Here is a 25795-nt window from a genome sequence, read left to right on the forward strand (position 1 = left end):
AGGCTCCACCGCCTGCAGCGGCGCGGCGCGCTGCCTGCTGGGAAACGTAGTCTCCGGGCGACATCTCTGTGTAGTGCCCATGTCCGCTCTCGTCCCGCGGCGGAGCAAGGGCTGCTGGGAGATGTAGTCTTCCCGGAGGGCGATCCCGGCAGTCGGCGCTGCCTCTCCGAGTCACGTCACGGGAGGGCTGTTGTGACGCTGCCAGAGGTCCGGCACAGCCATCCCCCGCCGCCGCGGGACCCGAAGGAAGGCGGCGATGTCCGATGCCCCCGGAGCGGCGCTCTGCCCCGTCAGCAAGGCCGCTCAGCCCTGCGCCAGCGGGAGCGGGGCTCTGTGGGAGAAGCCATTTCCGCTCTGGTTGCCGTCAGTTCGGGGCCCTTGTTCCCGAGATACTCAAAGCCGTGTCACTAAGGAGTGGTTCCTGCTGCCGCTGTATAGACAGTGATGTTGCTGAGGTCATGTGAACGTCCTGTCCACTATCCTCTGCCCGTCCACTTCTCTGAACAGTCATTACGTGTTTTCAGCTACGCCTCGTCACAGTCTTTCATCATTCGTTAAAATCTGTATTCGAATCTTCTATTTTTCCAGACGAAAACCGTGTGTGCAGGTCTTCATGTGTGACCTGTGAACTCTTATCCATCCCTACAGCCCTGGGTGTTTTAGGAGCAGATGGAGGCATGTGACTGCTCTGGAGAGGGGCAGGTGAGAGCCCAGGCTTGGGCAGGAGGAGCAGGTGGTGGGGATGGTGGCTGTGGCAGAAGGAACGTCAGGGGTGCAGGAGCTGGCACCAGCACCGGGTGTCCAGCCCCGGTGCCTCTAGAGCCACAGGAGTGAGGGGAACGTGTGGGGCAGGGGGGCTGCGGGCCTGTGTGCCCAGCTCTGGGGGGGTAGTGGGAGGTGGCAGGGGGCTGCAGGGTGGGCTGGGGTCCCGAGAGGGCTGGGGGAGTGCTGGCATGATGGGGGACCCTGACAGCAGTGCAGCTGAGGTTTTGAGATGGAGTGATGAGGAATACAACTGGTTACCATTAATGCTGCTTCTCCTTTGGAGTTGGCGTGAAAGCTGCTAGGTTTTGCTTCTGCCTGGGTGTGCCTGAAATAACACTGAGTTGAACATTTAAAACCTACATAGGCACTCCAGAAGTGGTTAAAATCTCGATACTCTTGGCATGTGTTCTCCATTTGGTATTTCTGCGTTTGTGGTTTGTTATTTAAACTCCTCGTGGGGATGCAAGAGAGCACAGTCTTCAGGGATTCTTGTTATTTTCGTTTTTTTAAATTACGTTAAAACCCACTTAAGCCGTAATCCCCTCTGGCAGCCGTGGTGCCGCGCCGCCGGAGGGGAACGCCGAGCTCGCTCCACCGTCCCTTGCCTCTCCCCCAACACTTTCGGGGGAACACTAAGGCCCTCCCCGCGGCTGAGGCCTCTCCGGGGAGGCCCCCGGGCCCTCGCTGCCCTCCCTCCTGCGAGGAGCCCGGCCGGGCGGCGCGGAGGGGCTCCGCCGGGACGCTGCCGTGGGGCGTTATCCCCCCGCGGGGAGCCCCGCTGCCGCCGGGCGGGGAGCACCGGGGGTCGGGGCCGTGGCTGGGGGCGCGGCGGGGCCGCGCCATGGGCTCGTTGGCCGATGGCGCCCTGAGCGAAGCCCGCGGCCGCTGTGGGCCGCATCTTGTTCGGGGCGGTGCGGGCGGCTCCAGAGGCCCGCGGTGGCAGCCGCCGGGAGCCGCGCAGCTTGAGCTCCGCCATTAGGGGCCTCTGCCGCGGCGTCGGCAGGCCGGGGCTCGGTGGAAGGAGGGAGATCCCGCAGGCTGTGAGTACCGCTGGGCGGGGGGAGCGCCCGCGGCGGGACCCGCGTCTGCCGGCAGGCCGGCGGGGAGGGGCGGAGAGGCGTTTCGGCGCATCGGTGGCCCGGGTGCGGTTCCTCGCGTGTGTCGGGGCCGTGGCAAGGAATCAGTCACCGCCTCAGTGCCAGGGCCGGGCGGGAGTCAGGACCCGGCCTGTCGCGGCAGGCAGGCGCGGGCCCGCGGCTCGGATTCCCGCAGCCTCACGAGTGCCCCGGGCCTCCAGCGGTTCTGCACCCCCAGACCCTTTCACCAACAAACACAGCGGCTGCGGGGAGAGCATCGGTGTAAAACCCCGGCTTTTAACCACGCCTTTCTCTGTGCGCCCTCCAAGTAACACCTTCAGGTTATTGCCAAAGCGGAGAACACATTTTAAAAGGCACTTGTTTGTTTGCTGTTCGGCTTAGCTCTGGCAGACTGAGCCAGTTTCAATTCTCAGCCCTGCAGCTCTTCGAACGGGAGATGGTACTTCTTTAAAGTCTTCATAAACGAAACAGTAAGCTTGAAGTATACTGAGAGGCAGAAAGCAGTCATGATATATAAAAATTAGGCCTGCTTTTAAAAGAGCTTTGCTGGTTGATATCTGTATGGGAAAAATGTTTATAGGTGAGGCAAAGCTTGAACACACTGTTACGCTATGGTGAAAATATGGCTTTTACTTCTTCTGTTTAGCATCAATATGCACTTTTACTCTAAGACTTGTGTTTACATCCTGTAATGATGTGAATGTGCCTAAATAGTAATTCTATGTTAGAATTCAGACTGCTTGTCAGGGAGTCATACTCTTTTCATTGATTTCAGTGGGATTCTACTTAGGTGAAGCAGTCTGTGGGCTAAGTTTTACTTTATTTCCATAGCTGAAGGGCAGCAATAGTAGGAGGTGTTAAGGACTGAATGTAAATCTTGCAAAATAAGATAGATTTTTTTAAAACAACTCCTCTATTAAGCTCAACAAGAAATGGTACTGATTTAATTAACAAAAAAACTTTGTTTAGATATTGTTCAGTGGATTTTTGTACAGGTGAATTTGTGTTTCCATAGGAACTATGTTAATTTCTGTCTATACGTCCTGGCATGACGTGCATCTATTCCTGAAATCTGTATTTTGTATCTGATTTTTTTCTTCTTTATGTTCTTATCTCCCCCCCCAATTATGAATCAAAGTATTTCAATTAATTTGTCTTGGTTTGGTCACCTTTGAAAGCAGAGCTGGAATCACAAGGATGCTTTCTTACAAAATTTATGAAAAATAGTGGTTGCAGAAAGGAGAGGGGGTGAATTAGTACCCCCAGTAAGGAATAAGCAGTTATGTTCACCACTGCCTCCATTCCAGAGATGTTAGGAAAGTGTTCTGTCCATGATAGCCATTGGTGATTATTACTAGAGTGTCATATGCTAGCAGTTTGCTGCTAGCAAAGATGCTCCTGTAGTCTCCAGTCCCCTGGAAAGGGATATGTGAATGGTAATCCAGAGGCAGTATAAAGGTCCATGAATTGTAAGTGATCACATCTGTTATGATCACAATTTCAGAACTCTGTCATTAGGAGAATATGTGCAGAAAACCCCATAAATCCCATCTGTTTCAATTTGAGGTTACTGTATAAAATTATCTGCTTGGATACTAATAAATATTACATTTTCAGACTTGGAGACCATGCAAGGCATGACATTTTTGCCAAGACCTGAATAAAACCTGGGAGCCAAAGCTTCTGAGTTGCCATCCAGTCATTGACCACCTGGAGTAACCAAAGCTTTTTAAACTAGATGCAAAACATCAGCTAAACATAACTTTGTGTTTTGCAGGTGCACAGCCTGAAAATCAGCAAAAAAGAAACTGGTACTCCCAAAGTGCCATTCTTGTAGACAGGCTCTGTGTTCTTTGGCAAAAAGTACAAAATATGGGATTAGGTCTTTAATACAAGGTGCTCAGTCGTGGTTCTCTGTAGGAGTCTGTGGAGAGTACTGCTGGAGGGCAATTCCTCTTGCCTGTCTGACATAGTGGCTGTGTGTCAGAGACATGCCATTTCTTTTTCATACATAGTGTGTGAAATTACCAAAAGATATATTAACATAAAATTTCCTAGTTTTTGGTTGGTTGTTCCTGTGTCAGTGTTGGTGGGACTAATAGGCTTAGAATACAGAAAACAAAGAATCTTCACAACATCTTCCGCTTTACAGGATTGTGGCTCTGCTCTGATGCCAGTTCAGATCCAAGCAACATAATCCTGTTACTTTTAAAGTAATAATTTGGCTTTGTGCAGTAAAGCAAGATGGAGGAAAGATTTAAGGCTCCTTAAAAAAAAGAAGAAAAAAAAAGTTGTGGAAATGTAGTTTAAATGCAGCTTACAGAAAGCAAAAGTAACCAGCCATGGCTATTGCTTTCCTCTTAGAGCTGGAGAAAATGAGAACATGGGGACTGAACCCTTATTGTAGGGGACTTCTGTTTTATTCCAAATCTGTGGCTGATTTACATTTAATAGATCATGCTGGTTCTGAACTAAAGGGCAGGAAATGCTACAAACAATCAGAAAATGAGGGAGTAAGAACTCTTTTGCTTTATTATCTAGCATTCTGTTGTTCGTTCAGTGTCAGGACAGAGGGTCGGATAGATAATCTGATGTAGCTGCTACTTCTAAAGACTGATTCATGCTTAGGGCTGCTGTACTGAAATGCATTTAATTTCATCTGACATTAATACAATATTCTTCCTCTGAAGACTGTTTAAAGGAGTGCATATAGCTCTGTATCTAGTATAGGGCCTTACGGGAATTCAGAAAGTTCATTTATTTCAACTGATGGCAGAACAACTCTTGAGATGGTGATTTACATATCTGATAATTTGGCTAGAACATATTCCCTCCTGTCTTATTCTGATGCTTCATATTTCTGACGGCAAACTATTTTCTCCAAGCTGTGAGACTTTATAATCTGTTTTTACTAATAGTTGCTCCCATTCGGGCTGCCTGCAAGTTTGCTGCAAAGTACCTTTAGCTTTAGTATCAGAGTGGACTTGGGAAGTACCCAGTTGTGTCCAGATACAGAGTGGCTCTTTCTGGTGAGAGACCCAGACAACTGGTTTGCGTGTAGCTTACAAGGAATATCTCTGGGAGGAGAATGGAGTCTGCAAACAAGCAATCTCAGAAGGGTGCAGAAGTAAAACTGGTTGTGTTCTGTGCTTTCAGACCAAAGACTAAGTCTTGAAAACATGATTCCTGCAACTGTTCACACTGTCCTGAGTGCTCTATATTTATGCTGCCACAGAAAGAACTGGTTACACTCGGAGGAGAAACTCAGGAAACACTAAGGACTGAAATGCAGTTGCAGCTAAAGTATCCTCATCATGAATAGGTACACAACTATCAGACAGCTTGGTGATGGGACTTATGGCTCTGTCCTCCTTGGGAGAAGCATTGAATCTGGAGAGCTAATAGCCATTAAAAAGTAAGTATTTTAATTTATTACTTAACAGTGAATGGTCCTGCTTTTTTCCCATTCTGTGGTCAGCATCACTTGGTGATGCTGGTTTGAGTACTTCACAGTCTACACAACATTTGTATTTGGAGTTGTACTGAGGCAGTGTGCAAAGCTCAAGTTCCTTGTATCCTCCAAAGTCCCAGCAGAAGAGGGTGAAATATGTAGGCTCATTGCAATAGTGCCCTGCTACTATAGACTGTCAAACATGTGTTATTATTATATATATTTATTATATATAAGAGTGTTCTGTAATGCTGCTTTGGAATCTGCAGCCCCTTCCCTGCTGCTTTCGTGGAACATATATATTATGGTGTAATCTTCAATGTGGTTAATGCTGCAGTGGTAATTAGCACAATGAATCTCATTTACTGTTATCTGTATCTTTGTATTCTATTATGCATTGGCTTTTTCAGCTTAAGATTTTCTCAAAATCACTTGATTTTTCTCTGCTGTTTCAGCAGTGACCTCAGTTTGTAAATGGCTTATTTGTCCCAGTTGTGGTAAGAGACAGCTGTAAAGCATTGCAGGCACCTTCCTGAAATACCAACCATGACCCAGGGACATACTCATCAAAAGGGCTTTCATTACAATGCTGTTTTGTATGAATAGTCAATAGCTGGCTTTAACAACTTTCTAAATCCTCTGTGCTGAGGGTGTTTTTCCTGGATCAAACCTTGCCAGAAGCACATTTGATTTTCATTTTGCAATATGGTAGAAACTGGTATTTCAGAACAAACCAGAAGATAGTACTTGCTTAAAGTACACGTTAATGCCAGTCTGTTGTTAAGAACAGAAATGGTCAGGGGGCTGAATGTGCAAAACAGTAAGTGCAAAACCACTGCTTAAACAAACAAACAAAAAAATAGTCCAGAACACTGTGTGGAATGTAATTCTTAAACTGTTCTCATTGTAATAGCTGTTGTCAAACTGGAAACTTACAAAAGCAGTAAGTAATACTGAATTATTATTAAAGTCTGACAAAGACTCGGGTCTTCAGAGAGTGCCTAACTCCCTCTGTATCCACACTCTAAGAAACTGAGTATTTTTGTAAATTTAATATGTGCTTTTGCATGTGTGTATGTGCAAGCCTTCATCCTGTTGGTCCTAAAGCATAGAGTTGTGTGTGAAAGAAATGAGTCATAATCAAATTCACATGAGCAAATAGGACCATACATCCCACACAAATACTATGTTCAGCATTATATTCTGGCTTTGGAGAAGGCAGATCTGCCACACAGTTTGTTTCTCTTAGAGCAGAGTTGCTTACAAGCTTGAAAGGAAAGGTAGAATTCAAAAATCAGTTGGATAGATGGATACAGTTCCAACTGAGAAGGGACTGAGAAGCATGGGGAGCAGTGGACACTGAAAAATGAAGAAGTAAAACTTAGATGGAAATTACAGAGAAATCAAAATATACAGAAAGAAGAGCAAGAAGAATATAATAAAACTTGAGACCTACTGAAGTGATTTAATTTGGTCCTCATTACATTTGTTTTAAAACTTAGACTGACTTGTTAATGACTACCATAATCCCTGTCCTTTTCACAATCCCTGTCCTTTTCACAGTTAGTCTCTACCACATCATATACTAGAAAGAAAAGTAGCATGCCCTGACTTGTTGAAGGCTCTGAAATTTTTACAGCAAAATAATTATATGAAAAAGGGCAATTCTGTGTAATAGTAGTGCTTTTCAAAATCTGTTAGAGTCTACCTCGCTAGAGATGTAAATTTTTTTGACAAAGTAGATAACACATTATCTTTTGATGGAAAAACTGATGTAATGACACCAGCTATTTTGGCCACGTATTAATGTTTTTATTTTTTTTCCCTCTACTATTGTAGAATGAAAAGAAAGTTTTATTCCTGGGAGGAATGCATGAACCTTCGAGAGGTTAAGGTACTTATTCATTCAATGACTGACTTTAAATTAGGTGATTCCTGTCATATTTCGGGGTACTATCAACTTCTTTCCACCCCTTTATCAAAAACTATCCCCAATATGAGCTGTGGCATGTGGCATTACAGTTTTGTTTCTTGGTTCTGCATTTGAATGGGACTCTTAAAAATTCTAGTAAAATTCTGTAGCACTACAAAAAAAATGGTTGTAGAGAGATTCTTCCTCCTTGCAGTGAGTGGTGAGTAAGTAAGAGAGCTTTTCCTGTTACAAACCATAGAGGGAAAGAGCTTTCCTGCTACAAATTCTGGAGTGGATTTGCTTGTCAGAGCTTGAGAGCACTTGCCCTTTGCTCAGCAATAACCTTTGTGCAGTTGTTCCTGCATAGTTGGTTTGGGGACAGACACTTATCATGAAATTCTTTAGGGCTGTGTTCCAAGGACCTCACTTAATTGCTTGTCCCTGGTATCAGTGTTGGAAACATGCAGAAAAACTAGGTCATTTCTCTTACAGTATTGGTATGGTGGTATTGTGTTGCTACAGCAAGGATGAATGTAGAATACACGGAAAATCTTAAAAAGAAGGGGGATTGAAGACCTGAGTATGCTGGGTTTGGCTGGGGTAGGGTTAATTTTCTTCCTAGGAGCTTGTATGGGTCTAGGTTTTGAGTTGTGACCTCAACAGTGCTGGTAGCACAGGGATGTTTTAGTTACTGTTGAGCAGTGCTTGCAGAGCCTCGAGCCCTGTCTGTTTCTTATGCTTCCCCACCAGTGAGTAGGCTGAGGCTGGAGGGGGACACAGCCAGGACTTTTTCCCCATTAAAAACTGAGGGAAGGAAGAGGTTGTGGGAGGGGGGAAATTTTGAGTGATGGCATTTGGCTTTCCAAGTAACCTTTACATGTGATGGAGCCCTGCTCTCCTGGAGATAGCTGAACATCTGCCTGCCAGTGGGAAGCAGTGAATGAATTCCTTACTTTGCTTTGTTTGCATGCACAACTTTTTCTTTGCCTACTAAACTATTTTTATGTCAGCCCACAACTTTTCCCACTTTCTGCCCTTCTGATTCTCTCTCCATCCCATTGAGGGGGATAAGCAAGCTCAGCTCAGTTGCCCACCTTGTTAATCAGCCATCCCAAAGAAGAATTCTCAGGGTTATATTTAGTCCTGAGTCTAATCTTAAGTACTGCCAGTGTAAGTACAAGAAGGGTGTCAGTTCTACCAGTAGTAAGTTACCTATAGAGAAAATGCAATTATTCTGGGGTCTACTGTGATGCCACATAGCTGGCTTTTGAATGACCAGTACATTAAATTCAAAATTTGCTCTGTATGTGTCTCGTAATACTTGGAGATCTGGTCTTTGTTCTGAGAGCTGTTTAATTATTTAAAACCATTGAAAAATTTTTGAAGCTACCTCTTTTGAAGCTGAGACCCCTGTAAAGTCCTGTTTGTGTTTTCTGTTTCTAGTCTTTGAAGAAACTAAACCATGCCAATGTAGTAAAGCTGAAAGAAGTTATCAGGGAAAATGATCATCTGTATTTTGTCTTTGAGTACATGAAGGAAAATCTTTATCAGTTAATGAAAGAAAGGTATGTAACAGCATTAGCCACTCCTGATACAAATTAATTACTTGAGTGATTTTAATGTCTGTGTTACTTTTCAAAGGACTTGGGATCCTTTGTTTAGGCTAAAATTACTATGGCTTGAAATGTGCTGCAGTAGGAGCTGTGGCTGTCACCTTTGAGCATATCCCAAATGGTTTAGTGGGAGTTTCCAGTGGTTCTCTCCAGATTATCCTGGCAGATAAACAGGGCACTCTTCTGAGTTAGGAACAGTGAACTTGTAACAGCCCTCATGGTGAGATGGCATTGAACCTTGAACTTTTGATTTGTAAGTAAATTCTCCAACCAGCAATGCTTTTTCTGATAGAAAGTGATATTACCACATCTTCTGTTACGGCTTCCTCAAAGAAATTAATAAATAAAAAGTGGTTGAAACTGTAATCATAAAGGGTCAAACTCTGGATTACTTCTCGTATTTTTTTTTCCTTGCAATTTGAACTGATATGTCCAAAGAGCATTCTCAATAAAATCTTTAATACTTGCTGGAGCATTAGTAAAGTCTTAATTTTAGTATTTGGTCCATGATAGCATCCTCCAGAGGATAACTTGCCTGCAATGGCTGATCTTCTCATCTGAATGCTGGGAGGAGAAGAGCCTCCTGCTTTCAGTGGTAGCAGATTGCTTTTTCAGATAACAAAAGAGAAAGAAGTAGCATATAAGCTGTTTGATAATAACAAGGGAAAGTCCAAAGTATGGCTTGTATATGCTATAGAAGGGAAGCCAGAAGAAACTGTGCATGAAAAACACTAAATTAACATGAACACTTGTTGTCTTGAGGACTCAGGTTTGTTCAATTTGGTCAATTTTATTTTTTCTTTTTTTTTTCTTGCTTTTTTTTTCCTTTCCTAATTCAGTGTTCTGTGTAGTCTTAGTATGATGTCACATAGTTATATTATAATGAAGTGTGGCAGTTCTGCAAATACTATGTGAGATTTATTGGAGAAATAAACTACATGAGACAATTACAATACATCTAACATTTCTATTGCCATTGTTAGCTTTTATCTTTGGTTCATTAAATAGCATAAGCTAATGTGTGAACTCTCATTAATGTTTATTTGTATTCTTTTATCCTGTAGAAACAAGCTGTTTCCAGAGTCTACAGTTAGGAATATTATGTACCAGATCCTGCAAGGGCTTGCATTTATTCATAAGCATGGTAGGTTATGTTCTAGCTGTAAGCATTTTGAATGAGAGCAAGACTGTCTCTATTAGTTTTTTTAATGAGTACAATAACAATTACATTACTGACTTTAGTAAAGGGAGTGATCAAAAGAATGGCACTGTATGAGAGATTATGATTACTGAAAATATTCACATTTTATAGTTACTTGATATCTTAATGTGGAGGTTTGCTCTGTTCCTTTTCTGTAGATTATTAGTTTATCAAACCAGAAGCTAAGCACTTTCTAAAACTCATTTGATGTTAATGGGCACTTTTCTTGATAGATTTAGAGGTCCCTGAGATTGAGAAAGATAACTTTTTCTTTTTTTCAAGATACACACAGATACCTGAATAAAACTTACATTCTTTGTAAGATAAACTTAAAATAATAAAGTCTGAGTGAAAAAAAGCTATCATTGCATGGCCTTCCCACTAATTTTACAATAATGATATGAACTAAAGCTGGTGTACCAGTCATTAGTAACAAGACCCACTTAACTATCAAAAAAGGGACTTTTAAACATTACTTCCTTGCCATGTTCTGCCGTCCTCTGCGATTGTGCCTGTTAAATACCCTATACTCTATGTTGCTAATTGGCTCTCAAGGTTATTAGAAGAGAACTAATGTCAGTGGCCTAAGTCCTGAAGTGAAATAGGACCAGCATTTCAGTAGAAGAGCACATTGAACTTGTTTTGCTGAACCTTTTCAAGCTAATGACTTTATTCTCTGTTCTAATGGAGGCTTGGATATCCTTCTGAAACCAAACTAGCAATTCCAGTCTGTTCCACTGAGATACAAAATATTTAAAACATAAAAATAATGACTTATTTGTAAAAATCTGTCACATTTTAGTTTAATTAATTATCAAATGGATCAACTTTTTAGACTACCTTTTACTTATATTTAACTTACTATAGCTATAAAGAGTGAACAATTTCATCTTGTAACTGTCTTTTTCACTGACTGGAAAGGTCTAGAAATCCATGGCAAATCTGACAGTATGGCCTTGATGGTCTCATGTCTCACACTGTAAGACTGGGCATTCCAAGATTCTCTCTGCAACAGTTTTGAAAAAATCACATTAACTTTCTTCCCATCTCTTTTATTTCTCTATTCTGCTTCTGTGTGACATAGAAATGCTTGTCAAGTGAACTTCTTATATTCTTTGTCCATCTAAATTCTAAGCATCTTTTTATATTTGAATATGCTGGCTGGTGAAGGGATCCAGCACAAGTCCTGTGAGGAGAGGCTGAGGGAGCTGGGGGTGTTCAGTCTGGAGAAGAGGAGGCTCAGGGGAGACCTCATCACTCTCTACAACTCCCTGAAAGGAGGGGGTAGCCAGAGGAGGGTCGGTCTCTTCTCCCAAGCAGCCATCAGTAGGACAAGAGGGCATGGACTTAAGCTCTGTCAGGGGAGGTTTAGGTTAGATATTAGGAAGAAATTCTTTACAGAGAGGGTCATCAGGCATTGGAATGGGCTGCCCAGGGAGGTGTGGATTCTCTGTCCCTCAAAGTTTTTGAGAAGAGACTGATGTGGCACTCAGTGCCATGGTCTGGTAACCTGCTAGGGTGGAAGCAAATGCCTGAGACAGTACTCAGTATTATTCTAGCTCTCTCATATGTATCGAAAGAGCTACTGCCAGATGCTCATTTGTGATAAGTTTTGCTGAGTGCAAAGAGCACTGAAAAATACACTGAGATCCTCTGTTGGACAGGGAGATGAGTACCTGAGTGCTTGCAGAGTATGTTCTCAGATTTTAAAAGTTTCAAAGTGTAAAAACCCCATCATGTTTTTATTTGTATGCTGTTCAAAGACTTCTGAAGTAGTTTTGATGTCTTCATTGCAGTGTCCAACACAACTAGAATGAATCTAACATTAAAGTGGTGTAATTTTTTAATGTAAAGAACTGTCACTTGAAAGGGAGCTACTTGACTGAATGCTCTGAATTGTTGTAAGATAGTTGAGTATACTGTTATTCACAGTCTGACTGAACAACTGTTAAACTGACTGCCTCTGCTGATCACATAAGACTTTGAACTGTGTTGTGCTATTTAAGCTTCAGCAGTAAGAACTAAAGCATAATAAAGGCTACAGCTGCAGGTGGCATTGCAATGCACATCACTATTTCATTTGAATTTTAGGATTCTTTCACAGAGACTTAAAACCTGAAAACCTCCTTTGCATGGGACCAGAGCTTGTGAAAATAGCAGACTTTGGCTTAGCCCGAGAAATCCGATCCAGACCTCCCTACACAGATTATGTATCCACTAGATGGTAAGTGCCAGTATTCACCTACATTGTGTGAAACTTAAAATCAAGCCTTTAAAGAAGTGAAATACCTTTGTGCTGAATGTAAAACCACTTCTGATGCCCCCTCATAATGAGGCTTTTGTTTAAGAGTGGCATAATTTTAAAAGCTTCAGTTAGTGCAAGACAGTGTACAGATGGCACAGCACAGGAAGAAAGAGGGAGCCTGATAAGGCAGGTGGGACATATTGGAATTAGAGCATCTCAGGAAGGCATAAGAGATCTTACAAGAGCTTGTGTAAGTTTAATTGTTCATTGTACAAAAAAAGAATTGAGTTATGTATAGGATAGGAACTTTTAAAGGGAACTGCTGTTTGCAGTTAACAGCAAAGAATGAAGAGCTGAATGATACTTTGTGAAGACATCTCTTTGTGTTGATTGTTTGGGATTAGTTCCCTTTTTTTTTTCCCCCTCTCTTACAGGTACAGGGCCCCTGAAGTCCTTCTGAGATCCACCAGCTATAGTTCTCCAATAGATATTTGGGCTGTTGGCTGTATAATGGCAGAGGTTTACACACTGAGGCCTCTTTTCCCAGGAGCCAGTGAAATTGATACTATATTCAAAATTTGCCAAGTTTTGGGGACACCAAAGAAGGTAGTTAAAGTGACTTTCCACACTGCAGTAACACTGTAGTTGTTCTACAATACAGAATGGCACAATAGCAATAAGAGTAAAAATAATCAGTTTTCATGCTTACTGCTTTTGTATGGTATTGATCTGACATGCAGTAAATTAAATTAAAATGTTTTCTGTGAAATAAGCATTGTATAATTATGCTATATAACCTGACATTTAGAGGAGGAGGAATAGAACAGCAAACAAAATCATTGGACTGTGATTTCATTAGATGGCAGTTTCATTTTCTTTTGCAAATTGTGTATAAACCTGCGGTTTAAGAGGCTAGAAATGGGAATCATGGCAAGACTCCTAACTCCAAATTCCATTTGTACCTTTGACTTGGTCTGATGTAAAGCAAGAACCACAGGTTTGAGGTGAAAATTGCCAGTGAAATCTCTACTATAATCTAGAGTAAGTTGGACAAAGTAGGAGAATACTGTTAGGAGAATATATGCTTATGTACTTTGGCACTGTGATATTTTACAGCTGAACTTTCTTTATGACTGGGAATCTCATTCTTCCAGAATGACTGGCCTGAAGGCTACCAACTTTCAGCTTCTATGAATTTTCGCTGGCCTCAGTGCGTACCAAACAACCTGAAAACCCTGATACCTAATGCTAGCAGTGAAGCAGTCCAGCTCATGAGGGACATGCTGCAGTGGGACCCCAAAAAGCGACCTACAGCTAGTCAGGTTTGGTTCTGTTGGTTTGGTTTTTTTTCTCAGATCTGCATATGACTCTTCCTTTCACTGCAAGACATCTTTTATACACAGTGATTTTAACAGTTGCTCAGGGGTGCTGTTCTTAGAAGGGAGAAGAGCAGGAGCCAAGAACAGTTTGCAAGACAATGGGGAGCAATTACAAGAGAGTAATCAACCTTTTGCATGCAACATCAACTGCATCAGTCATCAGATGTGACTGCAGTGTGTGTAACACCTGAGTTTAGTATAATCCAATCACTGGAATAGCAGCAGAGTGAAGGTGGGATGAATGGCTGAAGTCTGTGATCTCATTCTTTCATTGCTATTGATACTTATCACAGAATCACAGAATGTGAAAGGTTGGAAAGGGCCTCTGCAGGTCATCTGCTCCAACCCTCTGCCATAGGCAATGTGGACCAGTGCTCAAGTTACCCTCACAGTGAAATGGTTTCCTGATGTTCAGAGGGAACCTCCTGTGTTCAGTTTGTGCCCGTTGCCTCTGGTCCTGTCACTGGACACCACTGAAAAAAGCCTGGCTCCATCTTTGCATTTCCCTTTTGGGTTTTTGCATCTTTTGAAAAGATCCCCCCTGAACTTGGTTCAGCCAGTTTTCCAGCCTGTTGAGGTCCCTCTGAATGGTAGCATGACACTGGTGTATCAACCACTCCTTCCAGTTTTGTGTCATCAGCAGGCTTGCTGAGGGTGCACTCTGGAGAATCATCAACATCATATGGAGATACTGAACAGTATTTCTTCCAATACTGAGCTCTCTCTGGGGTATACTGATACCTACTGCCTTCCAGCCAGACTTTGTTCCACTGACCACCACCCTCTGGTTGTTAAGACAGCTTTTGGTCCATCTCACTGTCTGTTCATCAAGTGAGCACTGTAGATATGTCCCCATATCCTGTATATAGGTATAGCCCAAATCATCAGTATTGTACATAGAATGGTCCAGTATTGACTGTTCAACCATTAACTGTTGGCAATAGCCACTGATTTCAGGTATTCTGACTTGACTTAAATAAAACCATAGGTGAACCTTTGTGATTGTATCAGACATTTAGTAAAAATTGTAATAAATAGCTTTAAGGCTAGTTAAAGCAGTTATAAAGTCAAATAGGTTAAGAAGTCTCAGAGGTAATGGAAAGCAAAAAATACTGAACAAAACTTGGTATTCAAGAGTTATTAAAAAGTATTTTATGTTAAGGTACAAATATGGTGAGGAACCTGAGATACAGAAGCTTTTTGCAGTGAGAGGTCTTTGGGAAAATGAGTATACCTAAAGCAGCAAGATGTGCAGAGATTAATTGCCATACTGAATTAATGTGGATTGCAGGATAAAGATATTTTTACCAACATGTCTTCCTAAAAGAGAGGCTAATTTTCATAAGGGTTAAATTTCTTTGATTAGATTCAGTGTTGGAACTGTAGACTGGAAGAGATGGAATGTCTCTGGGACCATTCAAGTCTTGATGGCTGACTCTGTGAGGATGGGTGTGCATGTATTCACCTATGCATAGAAACACACTCACAAAGAGGTAGCACATAATGAAACATGCCTCTGAATTCCATACACCTGGTTAAGTTTCTTGCCTTTGCAGATCCTTTGCTTTTTGTGGAAGTCTGTAGGGGATTTGCTAACTCTGAAACACTTCAGCATTGTTCTGAAGTGGATTGTGCTCACTAGAATCCAGTATTGAGAGATGGGTCTTCTGCTGGCTTATTTTATACCCCAGAAAAAAAGAAATGAAATTTGCCTCATGGCAATGAGTTAGAACAAAAGAGTTAGACAAAGAGTTAGACAAAGTGTTAAAAACTTCGGCTTCCTAAGTTGGATTCTGTCATCTTCATTATATTTTAGGCACTTCGCTATCCATACTTCCAGGTTGGGCACACCCTGGGCATTCTGGAGCTGGGGAGACAAAAGGAGCTGCATAACAAATCATCTTTGCATATCAAGCCTGTCCCTCCAGCACAGCCCCCTCCAAAATCTCATGCCCGCATTTCCTCAAGGCCTTTTCAGCAAAGCCAACCTTCTCAGCATTTGGTGTACTCGTGTAAGACAGACAACTCTGGGACTGAGCACAGTAACTTCTTACAGGAGGACAAGTCTAACCAGGTTCTTCTGCCTGCAATTCACAATAAGGTTCCTCAGCAGGTAAAGATCAGTCTAGCATAAGTTACACTTCCTGATACATGCCTTATTTTTCCTACATTGTGTTTCTTTTTCATGTTCTCTTTCAAGGTTCTTACGCTTTCCTAAAAGAACAGGAATTGGGAATAAAAGCAGTTAGAACTTTCTGCTAGAAACTGGAAGTTATTCTGTTGAAACCTAAATCCACTTGCTATAGAGCAAGCAAGTCAACTTCTCGTTTCAAAGGCATTTTATACTTCCCTTTGTTGTAAAACACCACTTGAAGCATGACACGAGTAAAAAGGATGCACAATGCTCAGAATACTAATGGGATTGATAACAGAGAGAAATATATTAAGCTAAATAGTATTAAAGGGAGGGGGAGAGGGGCTGCTGCCTCCATCCACTTAAGACACCCAGTTTATGTGACAGAATATGTGACTGTCCCTTGGGCTTCTGTACTGGCCATGGAAAACAACAGATTCTTCTTTCAGCATAAGAATTTACCATTTCTGTTGATTATGCAAGCAAACTGGATTCTTAAGATGATGAGAGCAGACAGTGTGAACACTGCTGCTAAAGACCTAAGTAGGGTCTGCATTGGCCACGTTCAGAGTTGCACAAGGTTAAAATGTACTGATGAGCTTAAATGACTGAAGACATTTTATAGAAGTCTAGGCACAGGCTTGTGGAAACATGAACATGCATGCAGTTTTGTACTCCCAAGGTGGGTCTAGAGGTAAAAATTGAGTGTGAGCTAATTTTTGGGGAGGTGTATACTGAACTAGAAAGGGGATTGAGATCTAAGGAAATTACTCTGTTCATGCAAGATACTTCATTACAGGATAAAATGCAGAAGAGATGTAATAATGTTCTTATGTATACATCATGCAATACACAATGTATGTATAATTTAATGTGTAATTAATGTATAATGTAATGTAAATTTGTAATAATAAGTAATACAGACTGTATTCTTAGCAAGTTTAATGAAAGATTAGGATTATACTGTTACAGCTCTACCACCACAACTACTCTTTGAGACAGGAGAAAACTGTCCTCTTTGTTCCTGTCACCTGGTTTGTGGTGTGAGTACATGGGTTTGTTTCTTTTCAATCTTTATAACAGAAGACATCTTCTGGGACTGAGAATACAAATGGTGAACTCAAACCAAAAGCTAGGCGAAGATGGGGACATGTTGCTAGGACAGTGAAGGGTTCTGAAGACTGGGATGACTTGGAAGACCTTGATTTCAGCTCTTCCATTACGAGGATGGACTTGAAAAACAAGAAGAGGCAGAATGATGACACTCTTTGTAGGTGAGTTGGTTTGCTTTATGTCCATGTGCTACATGGTCTTACTTTCTTAGGCTTTGCCTCTTTTTTCATAATGTTGCCCTTTATGCTTTCTATAGATCCAGAAACATATATCCAGGCTGGTAAAGGACATGTGGCTTGTCTCTATCCTGCTTTGTCTTGGCTCTTGTTGAATGCTGGCCTTTGAATTGCAAAACATTTTTTAATGGACGGTGCACTCTGTAAAATTCCTTGTTAATTTTTCCCCAGTGAAATTTATAATTATTTTAAGTCTTCTCAAGCTAATCTTTGAATATAGACTTTCTATGTCACGTATGAAGCATTTTGATACATCCATAGAATCATAGAATGGTTTGGGTTGGAAGGGACCTTAAAGATCATTTAGTTCCAACCACACTGGGGCAGAGACACCTTCCACTAGACCAAGTTGCTCAAAGCTCCATCCAGCCTGGCCTTGAACACTTCCAGGAAGGGGTAATCCACAATTTCTCTGGGCAACCTGTTCCAGTGTCTCACCAGCCTCATGGTGAAGAACTTCCTCCTAATGTCCAGCCTCTTCCAGTTTAAGGCCAGTAGTACATGAGCTGTTTTGGGTGACTCTAAGCTTCAGTTTCCATGGATCACACACAACAGAGAAAACCTTACTGCCTAATTTGTAATGATTTTAAAAGCAACGTGTAAGGGAACTAGAAGCTCAAATGTGATTTTCATGGGCACTTTTCTGGCTTTTGGCTGAAAATATTCCCCATTTTCTGTGTGCTTATGCTGTGGCAAACACAGTATGAGGAAATGATTCCTGGAGATGGAACGGAGAATACAAGGCCAACTGTGGATAGACAGATGCTATAAGAATTGGACTAAGTGTAGCAATTTTGGGGTTGCAGATTTGAAAGCATTTTGGATCTGAAGCCTTTGGATGCTGCAGGGTCTGGCAGCAGTGCACCTTCCCACCCCACCTTTCCACAGCCGGACACTCCTGCGTTGCGAGTTTCTGCAGCAAAACAACACTACTCCAGACATTCTAGGTATCTGCCTGGTTAGTACAAAATACTTCTTTCTTTTTTCTCCTGTAATTCCAACAGCAGTACTGCATTCTAGCACTCTGGCAACAGAGATAAATCCTGAAGCAATTAATTTCACTGACTTTCAAACTGTATCACTTCAGTAGAGTTTTGGCAGCTAAAAGTTGTGTTATTAGAGGAGATTGTAAAACACAGTGATCTCAAACCTGCTTTTACTTTACCATAAAGTGTGAGCGTATCCTTGTGTGGTATCCCTGCTTAAATATGGAATGGGTATTAAATACAACTGATATGTGACACACGAACTCTACTGCAAACTGTTTGCACAACAATCTGTGATTTCAGTAGATACACTAAACAGGAGTACCACACTATGGAAAAGGTAGTCTGCCATTATTTACTCTCAGGTTATCTTGTCACTGTTAGGCTAAAAGTTTTAAAATGCTGTGTTTTGTACAAAGCATAGATGTAATGTGCTTAGCAAGGTTCACCCTCTGTGACTTGACACCATTTGTGGCCTTGAGGTAAGGATCCTGTCATTTGACATAAGCAGCCATTGATGCTAATGGAATACTGACAGTATTATCTTTGAAGGATTAAAGTCAGAGCATTCTTGTATGAGAGCATGGGAAGTAATCCAGAGGCATGCTGGGGGTGAAAATGTTTTGGTTAAGTTCACAGAGCTGGACATCTGCTTTAATATTGCACATCAGATGGAATGAATGCAAGGCTGCATAGCAATAGAGATTTCACTGTGGTAATTTTTGCCTTTTTGCAGCAGGAATAAGCACAAGAAATAGTACAGTCTCCACTTCAAACAAAGAATCTGTTCCATCTAATCCCTGGCCCAGTTCTGTTTTGCCAGGGAAACCTTCAAGTTTGGAAGGAAGTACTAACAGGACAAATTCAGGTGAGAAGCTGTGCTTAACACTCAGAAAAGATAATAGGTGATGTCTCTGCAATTCCAGACAGCTGTAATTTGGGGTCAGCTATTTCTAATACATTGTCAGTTTCAAGGATACCTGCTACCCTGTCTGCTCTTTCTCTGGAAATAATTTCTAAGCACTGTTCCTTGTGTTTGCAGACTATCTTAAACTGTCTAATAAATCCCCTGAAGTCTGATTTGAAGTACCACATTCATAGACAGTTGGACAGCTTAGTCTGTTCAACCTGAAGTACTTGATCTTCCTTTCACTTTTCCTCAGCGATTTTTATGTCATATTTTCAGATTTCTAAATTATTTTACCCCAGCTGTCAGAGAGGAGGAAGCTGGTCTAAACTGAATTAGTTTTACACACAGTTCTTGTTATATAAATAAAGCAAATAAAGTGTATCATCTATCACTACATCTTTTAATTTATGCTGTCTAAAATAGTGAAATAGTTGTAGCATTTGAAAAATCCAGACAAAAAGCAAAGCTCTTCAATTTTTCTTCTTCAGGTTTTTGGGGCATTTGCTATTTCAGGTATTTAATCCCTATTATTTGATTTGAAGTAATTATTTTGTAGATTTTTATGTTAGATTTTACCAGATATACAAATATGTTGATGTATCTGTGGATTTACTCTCTAAATCTTTCTTGGCTTCAGGTTTTCATGTGATGTTGCAGTTCTGCAGTGCAGCTGCTTGTTTTGCATGTTATTTTGCAAATGTTTGATTAAGAAAATTTCTATTGAATCTTGGCCCAAAGAAACATTTTGGGCCTTTAGAAACTGGTTTAAAAATTAAAAACTTTAAAATTTTATATGTGATTTATTCAGGAATTTTTAAAAATTTCTTTTAAAAATTCAAGGTTGAGGGATGTTTGAGGGATGGCTGAACAACATGAGAACCTTTATATATATAGCACATGCCTCCTTCCTGGCTCCTTTACAGGTTTTTTGCTTCTTTTTAGCTGCATAGGCTATCATTAGATGTTTTTTTTCTTTTGTACTTATTACCATCTTTTCCCACAATAAACTTTGCCACTGCTCTAATGCATTTCAGGCATATGTGTTACGGATCTGCTCTGTGCATACTAAGTTTTTTAGTGTCCACTTGTGCTATAACTCTAGACTGTTTTATTTGTAACTTTTTTGCTTCCAATTTCTATGGCTTGTCATTCAGGCCAGTTAGATCTGTTCCTGCTTATTTCAGGGACAAGTTTTGTAGCTGACTTTCTGAATTTGGAACATGAATCTGTCCCAGTTTGTTAAGTTTGCTCTCTTACTGTCTTCAGAGCTTTGTTTATTGCCAGAACCCCAGACTCACTGCAGAAAAATCAGGAGTGAGTGTATTCATAGGACCTATTTACTGAAAGTCAAACAGAATAGTTCCAACTGAAATTGCAAGTTAGAAAGCTTTGAAAAACCTCAAAAAAGCTGAGATGCCAGGGAGAAATAAAAAGTGCCCTTCTAAGAGTACATTTTGAACCTATTTTCCATTCATTTTTAATGCAGTCTGATGCTGACAGTCTCCTGGGTCCAGGTATCTGTAGGTTCTGTGAGTTTCTAGTTTCTTCAGTGCAGTTCTTATTTTCATCAATCCATGATCAAGCTTGGTCTTAAACATGACCCATTAATGCACACCTTTGTCAGATACTGATAGTATGGGAGATCAGTTGTGTTGAGCTCACGTGTTCCTTGCCATTTTTTCCAGGTCCCATGGGATCAGGTGGTCTGACAAGTGGTTATGTCCCTTCATTTCTGAAGAAGGAAGTAGGCTCTGCTGGGCAGAGGGTTCAGTTGGCACCAGTTGTGGATCCATCTTCTAGTAAGTACAGCAGCAAAGTTGGTTTTGTCCCTTGCTCATGACTCTGATAATGCTATATATGTGCAGCACTGAGCATGTTACGTATCTTTGCTTTGCTTTATTTGTAAGTATTTGACTGATCAGAACTACAGTTTGTAACCTTGCAGAACTTCATATGGACAAGGATTTTGCTTATTTTTACTTCATGTGGTTTTTTCCAGAGCATATTTCAGTGGCACCTAGAGGTGGGTATGAGATCCAGCACAGAATTCACACTTGTCAAATCCACAATATGAATGCTTCTTCTCTGATAAGGTTTTATGGCTTGAATCCACTATTGCTTCACATCAGCAAATTCTCTTTAAAAAGAAGCTCATTTCCTGAAAACATTAGGACCTGGATCTGCATCCTGAACCTTTATCTCATGGCATTTTCTTTTGTTCTTTAGATTATGCTTCTCTGAAGTCAGTAAGACCTCATCCTGGACAGCCCCCATTCAATTCACCTACAAAAAGCACACTGAGGTTGATGCCTCTCCCTCCCCCAGCGCAGCCGATCCCCGGGCTCCGTGTTGATTGGGCTGCCAAGTATGGTGCTCACCGGTGACTGGGCTGGAAATACCCCCTGAACCAGGGCATGCTTCTCATCAAGTGGTGGCTAAGATGAGACAATTTGATACTGTTTTATATACCTGTAAATTTCAAAGAAACAGATCTTCTACAAATGAGACATTTTGAAGGGTTTTTTTACTTTTGTTTGTATTAATTTGAATGCAATCTTGTACCTTTTTGTATAAAATAGTTTTGTTTTATAATTGGGTCCAGTTATTTTCATAAGTCTGATACGTTTTGTATATATGGCTTAGGGGGGTTGGCATTTTTGTAGGACAAATTTTTATAACAAACTTTTTAAAAATTTTAACTTTTTCGTATTAGATTCAACTTTTTTTTATAAATGTGGCTAAAAAAAAGCAAAGTGGTGCAATATTGCAGTGGAAGAGAAGTACTGAGGAAGGGGCATTCATTAGACATTTTCTGAAGTTTATGTGCTTAGTGAAGCTGTATCATTTCAGTGATGCCATTTCTTGATGCCATGCTTCTGTTGTTCTATACTCATTTGCTTTGTACTGACATCAAAGGAATGAGCAACTAGCAGTCCAAAATCCCCTTTGCAATCACTGAGAAACTTCTGGAAGTCAGTGGAAGACTTCTTAAAAAGATTTATTTTTGCCCTTAAAAGGTTTTTATTGGACTGCTGTCCAACTTTCCAGTTCTATTCTTTTGCTGTTATCAAATGTGGGGAATCTTCTTGTTTGGTGGAGGGGGAATACTCTTCTGTAGATCTGTTTTCTGACACAGTGCTCTTTTCTCATACTTCAAAGTTGCTTCTTGGCATTGTTCACTATGAAACAAATATGGACCTACCTCTTTTAAATTAATTCAAATTATTTCTAAGGGGAAAAATAAGAATCTGATTTTTCTTTTTTTATTGTCATTGGAAATTTAAGATCTGAAGACATATTTAAGGCAGTATTAACAATTATAAAACTGGTTTCAGAGTAACAAAATATTAGGGATATGCCAGCAGCAGAATTTAAGGAAACAATCTCCATGCAGCTGACCACATTTTCATAACTGTTGTAATTCACTTTTGGGGAAAAAAAGTAATCCAGAGGAAATTTATCAGCTTAAGCTTACTTCAGTCTTCATTTTAATGCATATTCACTTACAATGTGAAGAATATGTCAGCTTCTGTAAAGCTCTACTGGAAAAATGAGACCTTGCCTGGTCCTGCTAAGAAACATTCTAAAATTGTGGTTGCTTTCAGAGAAACTGATACATTTCTTTGAAGAGAAAATTAATTACCAGGTTTTAGAGAAAAGAAAGTAGCCCCACAGTCTGGTTTAATTCTGCACTATGGGAGTGCCAGAGTCCATCCATCAGCAAAAGCTTCACTTAGGTCACAGCCATCATTTGGCTGTTCCTGCACCTCTTCCCACAGCAGGAAGATAAAACAGTCCAGTGTTGTGGGAGAGCATCTTTTATAGCTGTGTTATGGAACAGCACCACCAGAGCTGAAGCATGCTGTGAAAATGCATCTCCTGTAGAAGTGTACAGTAATGCTTAACTTTCTGATTTTGTGCACAGATCAGGCAAATCGTGTGTTTATGAAGCTTAAATCCAACCAAAATGGGTCAGAACAGGTATGGTTCTCAGCATCTGGCTGTTTTGAAGGAGCTGAACAGCCAGTGTGTCAGTGAGGTCCTCTCTGTGGGATCTGCTGGCACCCACAAAAGGAAAGGCAGCCACTGGGGACTGGTGGTTGGTAACACACGTGGGATGTTTATGTCCTCCTTCCCATGCAGAACGTATGGGATCTGGAGGAAACTGTTCCAAAGAGTGGGATGCTGGCTCAGTGCTACAAGGGAGCTCTGTTCACTGTTTGGTTTTATGGACACAATCCACAGTGAGACAGTACAAGACAAAAAAAAAAAAAAAAAAAAGTATGATGTAAGACTCACACTCACCAAGGACATGTTATGTGTCCATGTACTCTGTTAGTTGTTCCTTTGGAACATATGTTCCAAACCAGACCTAACTGCTTCCAAAGCAGTGATGCCAATGCACAGCAGTAAAATAACACAGCAGTTTGATTCCTAAAGCACACACTGATGGTGTCTTTGGATAAGTGGAAAAGGAAATATGTATATTTGAGTTAGAACTGGAAAGATAGTTGTTTCTCTTAGTGGAAATAAATATCGGTATTTATGGCTAGATATCATTTAATTTATTTTATCACTGAATACATGGTCTCAAAAGGGAACACCCTGAACCTATTCTACATATCCCTAGACCTAAGTAGGCAATTTAACTGTCTGTTCCATACACTTAATTCTTTCTGGCAGAAGCAGGAGACAAGTCACAGGAAGGGTCTGCTGAGGCTTGGATTTATCCTACCTGACTGCATGCACCTAAATGGAAGCTCCTTTGTTGTGAGCTGACTCTTTAAACCAGTGATGAGTGAGAATCATGTCAAGAAAAATTTGGCTCACCTGAGAACTTAGTAGCCTTCTGGAGACACCTGGGTCTCTCCACTAAGGATGGGCACTACACCACATATTTAAAGTGTTGCAGGATGAATGTGAACCTGGCCTGTAATCTCAGCCTTTAAGAGTCCTGCACTGATTTTCTTGATGATAGCATTCAGGTTTTGGTCATTCCAGCAAAAAGATTGGATAAAGAAATAGTACTTTTGGAGGCACATCTCCTCTGTTCCCAAATTAAAGCCTTTATTTTGGGGGGGGGAAAAAAAAAAGCTAATAATCTTGATATTTAGAATCACTTCTGCTAGTTTTAACTTAGTGGGACTGAAAATTAGCTAAGTATAATGGCAGAACTTGCAGGTTTTACTCAAAAAAATTCCTACTGAAGTTGGAAAAAGTTCTTTCTGAGTAAGGACTGAATTGACTGAGCTCTGTATTTTACTGTGCCATCTCAGTGTGCAGTACAGACAGAAAAGTTGTAGTTCTTTATTATTCTGAGATCTAGACGAGCAGCATATCTTGTGAATTTATCATACATAACCTACTACTTTGTATTTTAATATTTAGCAGCATCTTTATGCAAAATGTTTTTATAATTCTGCTGTTTACATTTTCGCAGACTTATGCATAACATGTAATAATGACTTCTGGGAGTAAAGGAGCCCGACAGTGGAGTCATTCACCTCTGTAATTCAGATTTTTGTAAAAGTATTGTGTAAGTGCCATGGTGTTAGCAAAAAAAAAAAGCCAAACCCAAGTCCCACTTCCATGGTATTTCTGTGTCTAAGAAGGCCATTGATATGAGTAGGATGTTCCAAATATGTGGAGGGAAACATGTAATGAAAGAACATTTTTGAACTTACATAGAAGGAGGGGGTGGAATTGTCAGTAGCAAAAGAAGTAACAGTTCTTGTTTGTTCAGTGTTTTTGTTCAAAAATGTTATAAAGCTTTGTTTCATTCCTTCAGTGTCAAGTCTCCTGCCCAGAATAAAGTTACCGTTGAAGAAACATTGGCTGAATCTTGATATTTTATTGAGTTTTTAATAAAAGCACATTAATTTAGTGTTTGTTTATTTGGGAGGGGGCAGTAAATAAACCTTACCCTTTGGTGTCTTCTTGGAGGAGTTCTGCATCCTGACAGCCGTGCTCTCCCGCAAGTTCTCTGGCCATGTGATTCAAGTCTTAAGTCTGTAATTTCTGAAATACATGGATGGCTTTGTGTGAAGCTAATAGTTCAGTAGTGGGAGGTCAGCTCTGCCACTGACTACAGTGCCAAATTAAAACTCTCAGAAAAAAGGCAGGCAGTTGGACTAGGTAATCACAGGTCCCTTCCAGCTGAAATTAGTATTTTTATTCTATTCTATTCCCATGCCATTCTTCTGAGTATTGTGTATCTCCTCTCCTCGGCCTTCTTTCCGCTCTTTCAACCCCAGCCCTTTTCCTGACCTCATTTGAAAAAGATCTGTAATGTACAGGCAAAAAATACAAGCGCGAAGAGGCTGGATTGTAATGCGTATGTGTAAGGTGAGGAGGGAGCTCGAGGATTTGTAGGTGATGGGGGTGGAGGTAGAACTGCTGAGTTGAGCATGGAAAGAAAAATAGGTACATTGCAACACACACACAGTATAATGTATAGGGAAATCGGAGGCTTTGGAAAAGGACAAAACAATGGCAGACTGCCCCATGCAGTGCCTCACTTGGATGTGTCTGCAGTCTTGGAAGCTTGACTACCCTACGTTCTCCTACAAATGGACCTTGAGCTTGTTTGGAGGTTCTAGCAGGGGAGCGCAGCTACCGTATACCCTTGACCGATGAACGGTACGTCTCTATCGGGGAAGGTCGTCCTCTTCGACCGAGCGCGCAGCTTCGGGAGGGACGCACATGGAGCGGTGAGGGAGGAAGGGGACACCCGCCTAGCCAGCCAGATCAGCC

The 25795-nt window shown here is 41.2% G+C and overlaps 1 protein-coding gene across 5 annotated transcripts; it reads left to right on the plus strand.

Annotated features, from left to right (window-relative positions):
- The first annotated feature begins 22 nt into the window (after nucleotides 1–22).
- On the plus strand, nucleotides 23–24923 carry CILK1 (ciliogenesis associated kinase 1). Of its 5 annotated transcripts, none has more exons than XM_071741737.1 (14): nucleotides 23–702; nucleotides 5019–5277; nucleotides 7153–7207; nucleotides 8669–8790; nucleotides 9903–9982; nucleotides 12131–12263; nucleotides 12719–12890; nucleotides 13439–13606; nucleotides 15480–15776; nucleotides 16881–17071; nucleotides 17953–18104; nucleotides 18869–19000; nucleotides 20728–20841; nucleotides 21269–24923. In XM_071741737.1, exons 2-14 carry the CDS (start codon nucleotides 5177–5179, stop codon nucleotides 21424–21426), a joined length of 1875 nt encoding a protein of 624 aa, XP_071597838.1. In that variant the 5' UTR covers nucleotides 23–702; nucleotides 5019–5176; the 3' UTR covers nucleotides 21427–24923. The 5 variants fall into 5 exon arrangements, with proteins under 5 accessions (XP_071597838.1, XP_071597840.1, XP_071597839.1 ...); XM_071741739.1 differs by having other exon boundaries at nucleotides 582–702; nucleotides 5098–5277; nucleotides 21269–23336; XM_071741738.1 differs by lacking the exon at nucleotides 23–702 and adding an exon at nucleotides 1564–1805 and having other exon boundaries at nucleotides 5098–5277; nucleotides 21269–23336.
- Nucleotides 24924–25795: the final 872 nt, after the last annotated feature.

Source organism: Heliangelus exortis, chromosome 3 (genome assembly GCF_036169615.1).
Source record: "Heliangelus exortis chromosome 3, bHelExo1.hap1, whole genome shotgun sequence".
Taxonomy (NCBI): Eukaryota; Metazoa; Chordata; class Aves; order Apodiformes; family Trochilidae; genus Heliangelus; species Heliangelus exortis.

Excerpts from the sequence above, each read along its gene's own strand:
- CILK1 (XM_071741737.1), top strand. The coding sequence starts at position 5,177 with ATGAATAGGTACACAACTATCAGACAGCTTGGTGATGGGACTTATGGC. Across the intron at positions 12,264-12,718 it reads GATTATGTATCCACTAGATG|GTACAGGGCCCCTGAAGTCC; the intron begins GTAAGTGCCAGT and ends CCTCTCTTACAG. Across the intron at positions 20,842-21,268 it reads AGTTGTGGATCCATCTTCTA|ATTATGCTTCTCTGAAGTCA; the intron begins GTAAGTACAGCA and ends TTTGTTCTTTAG.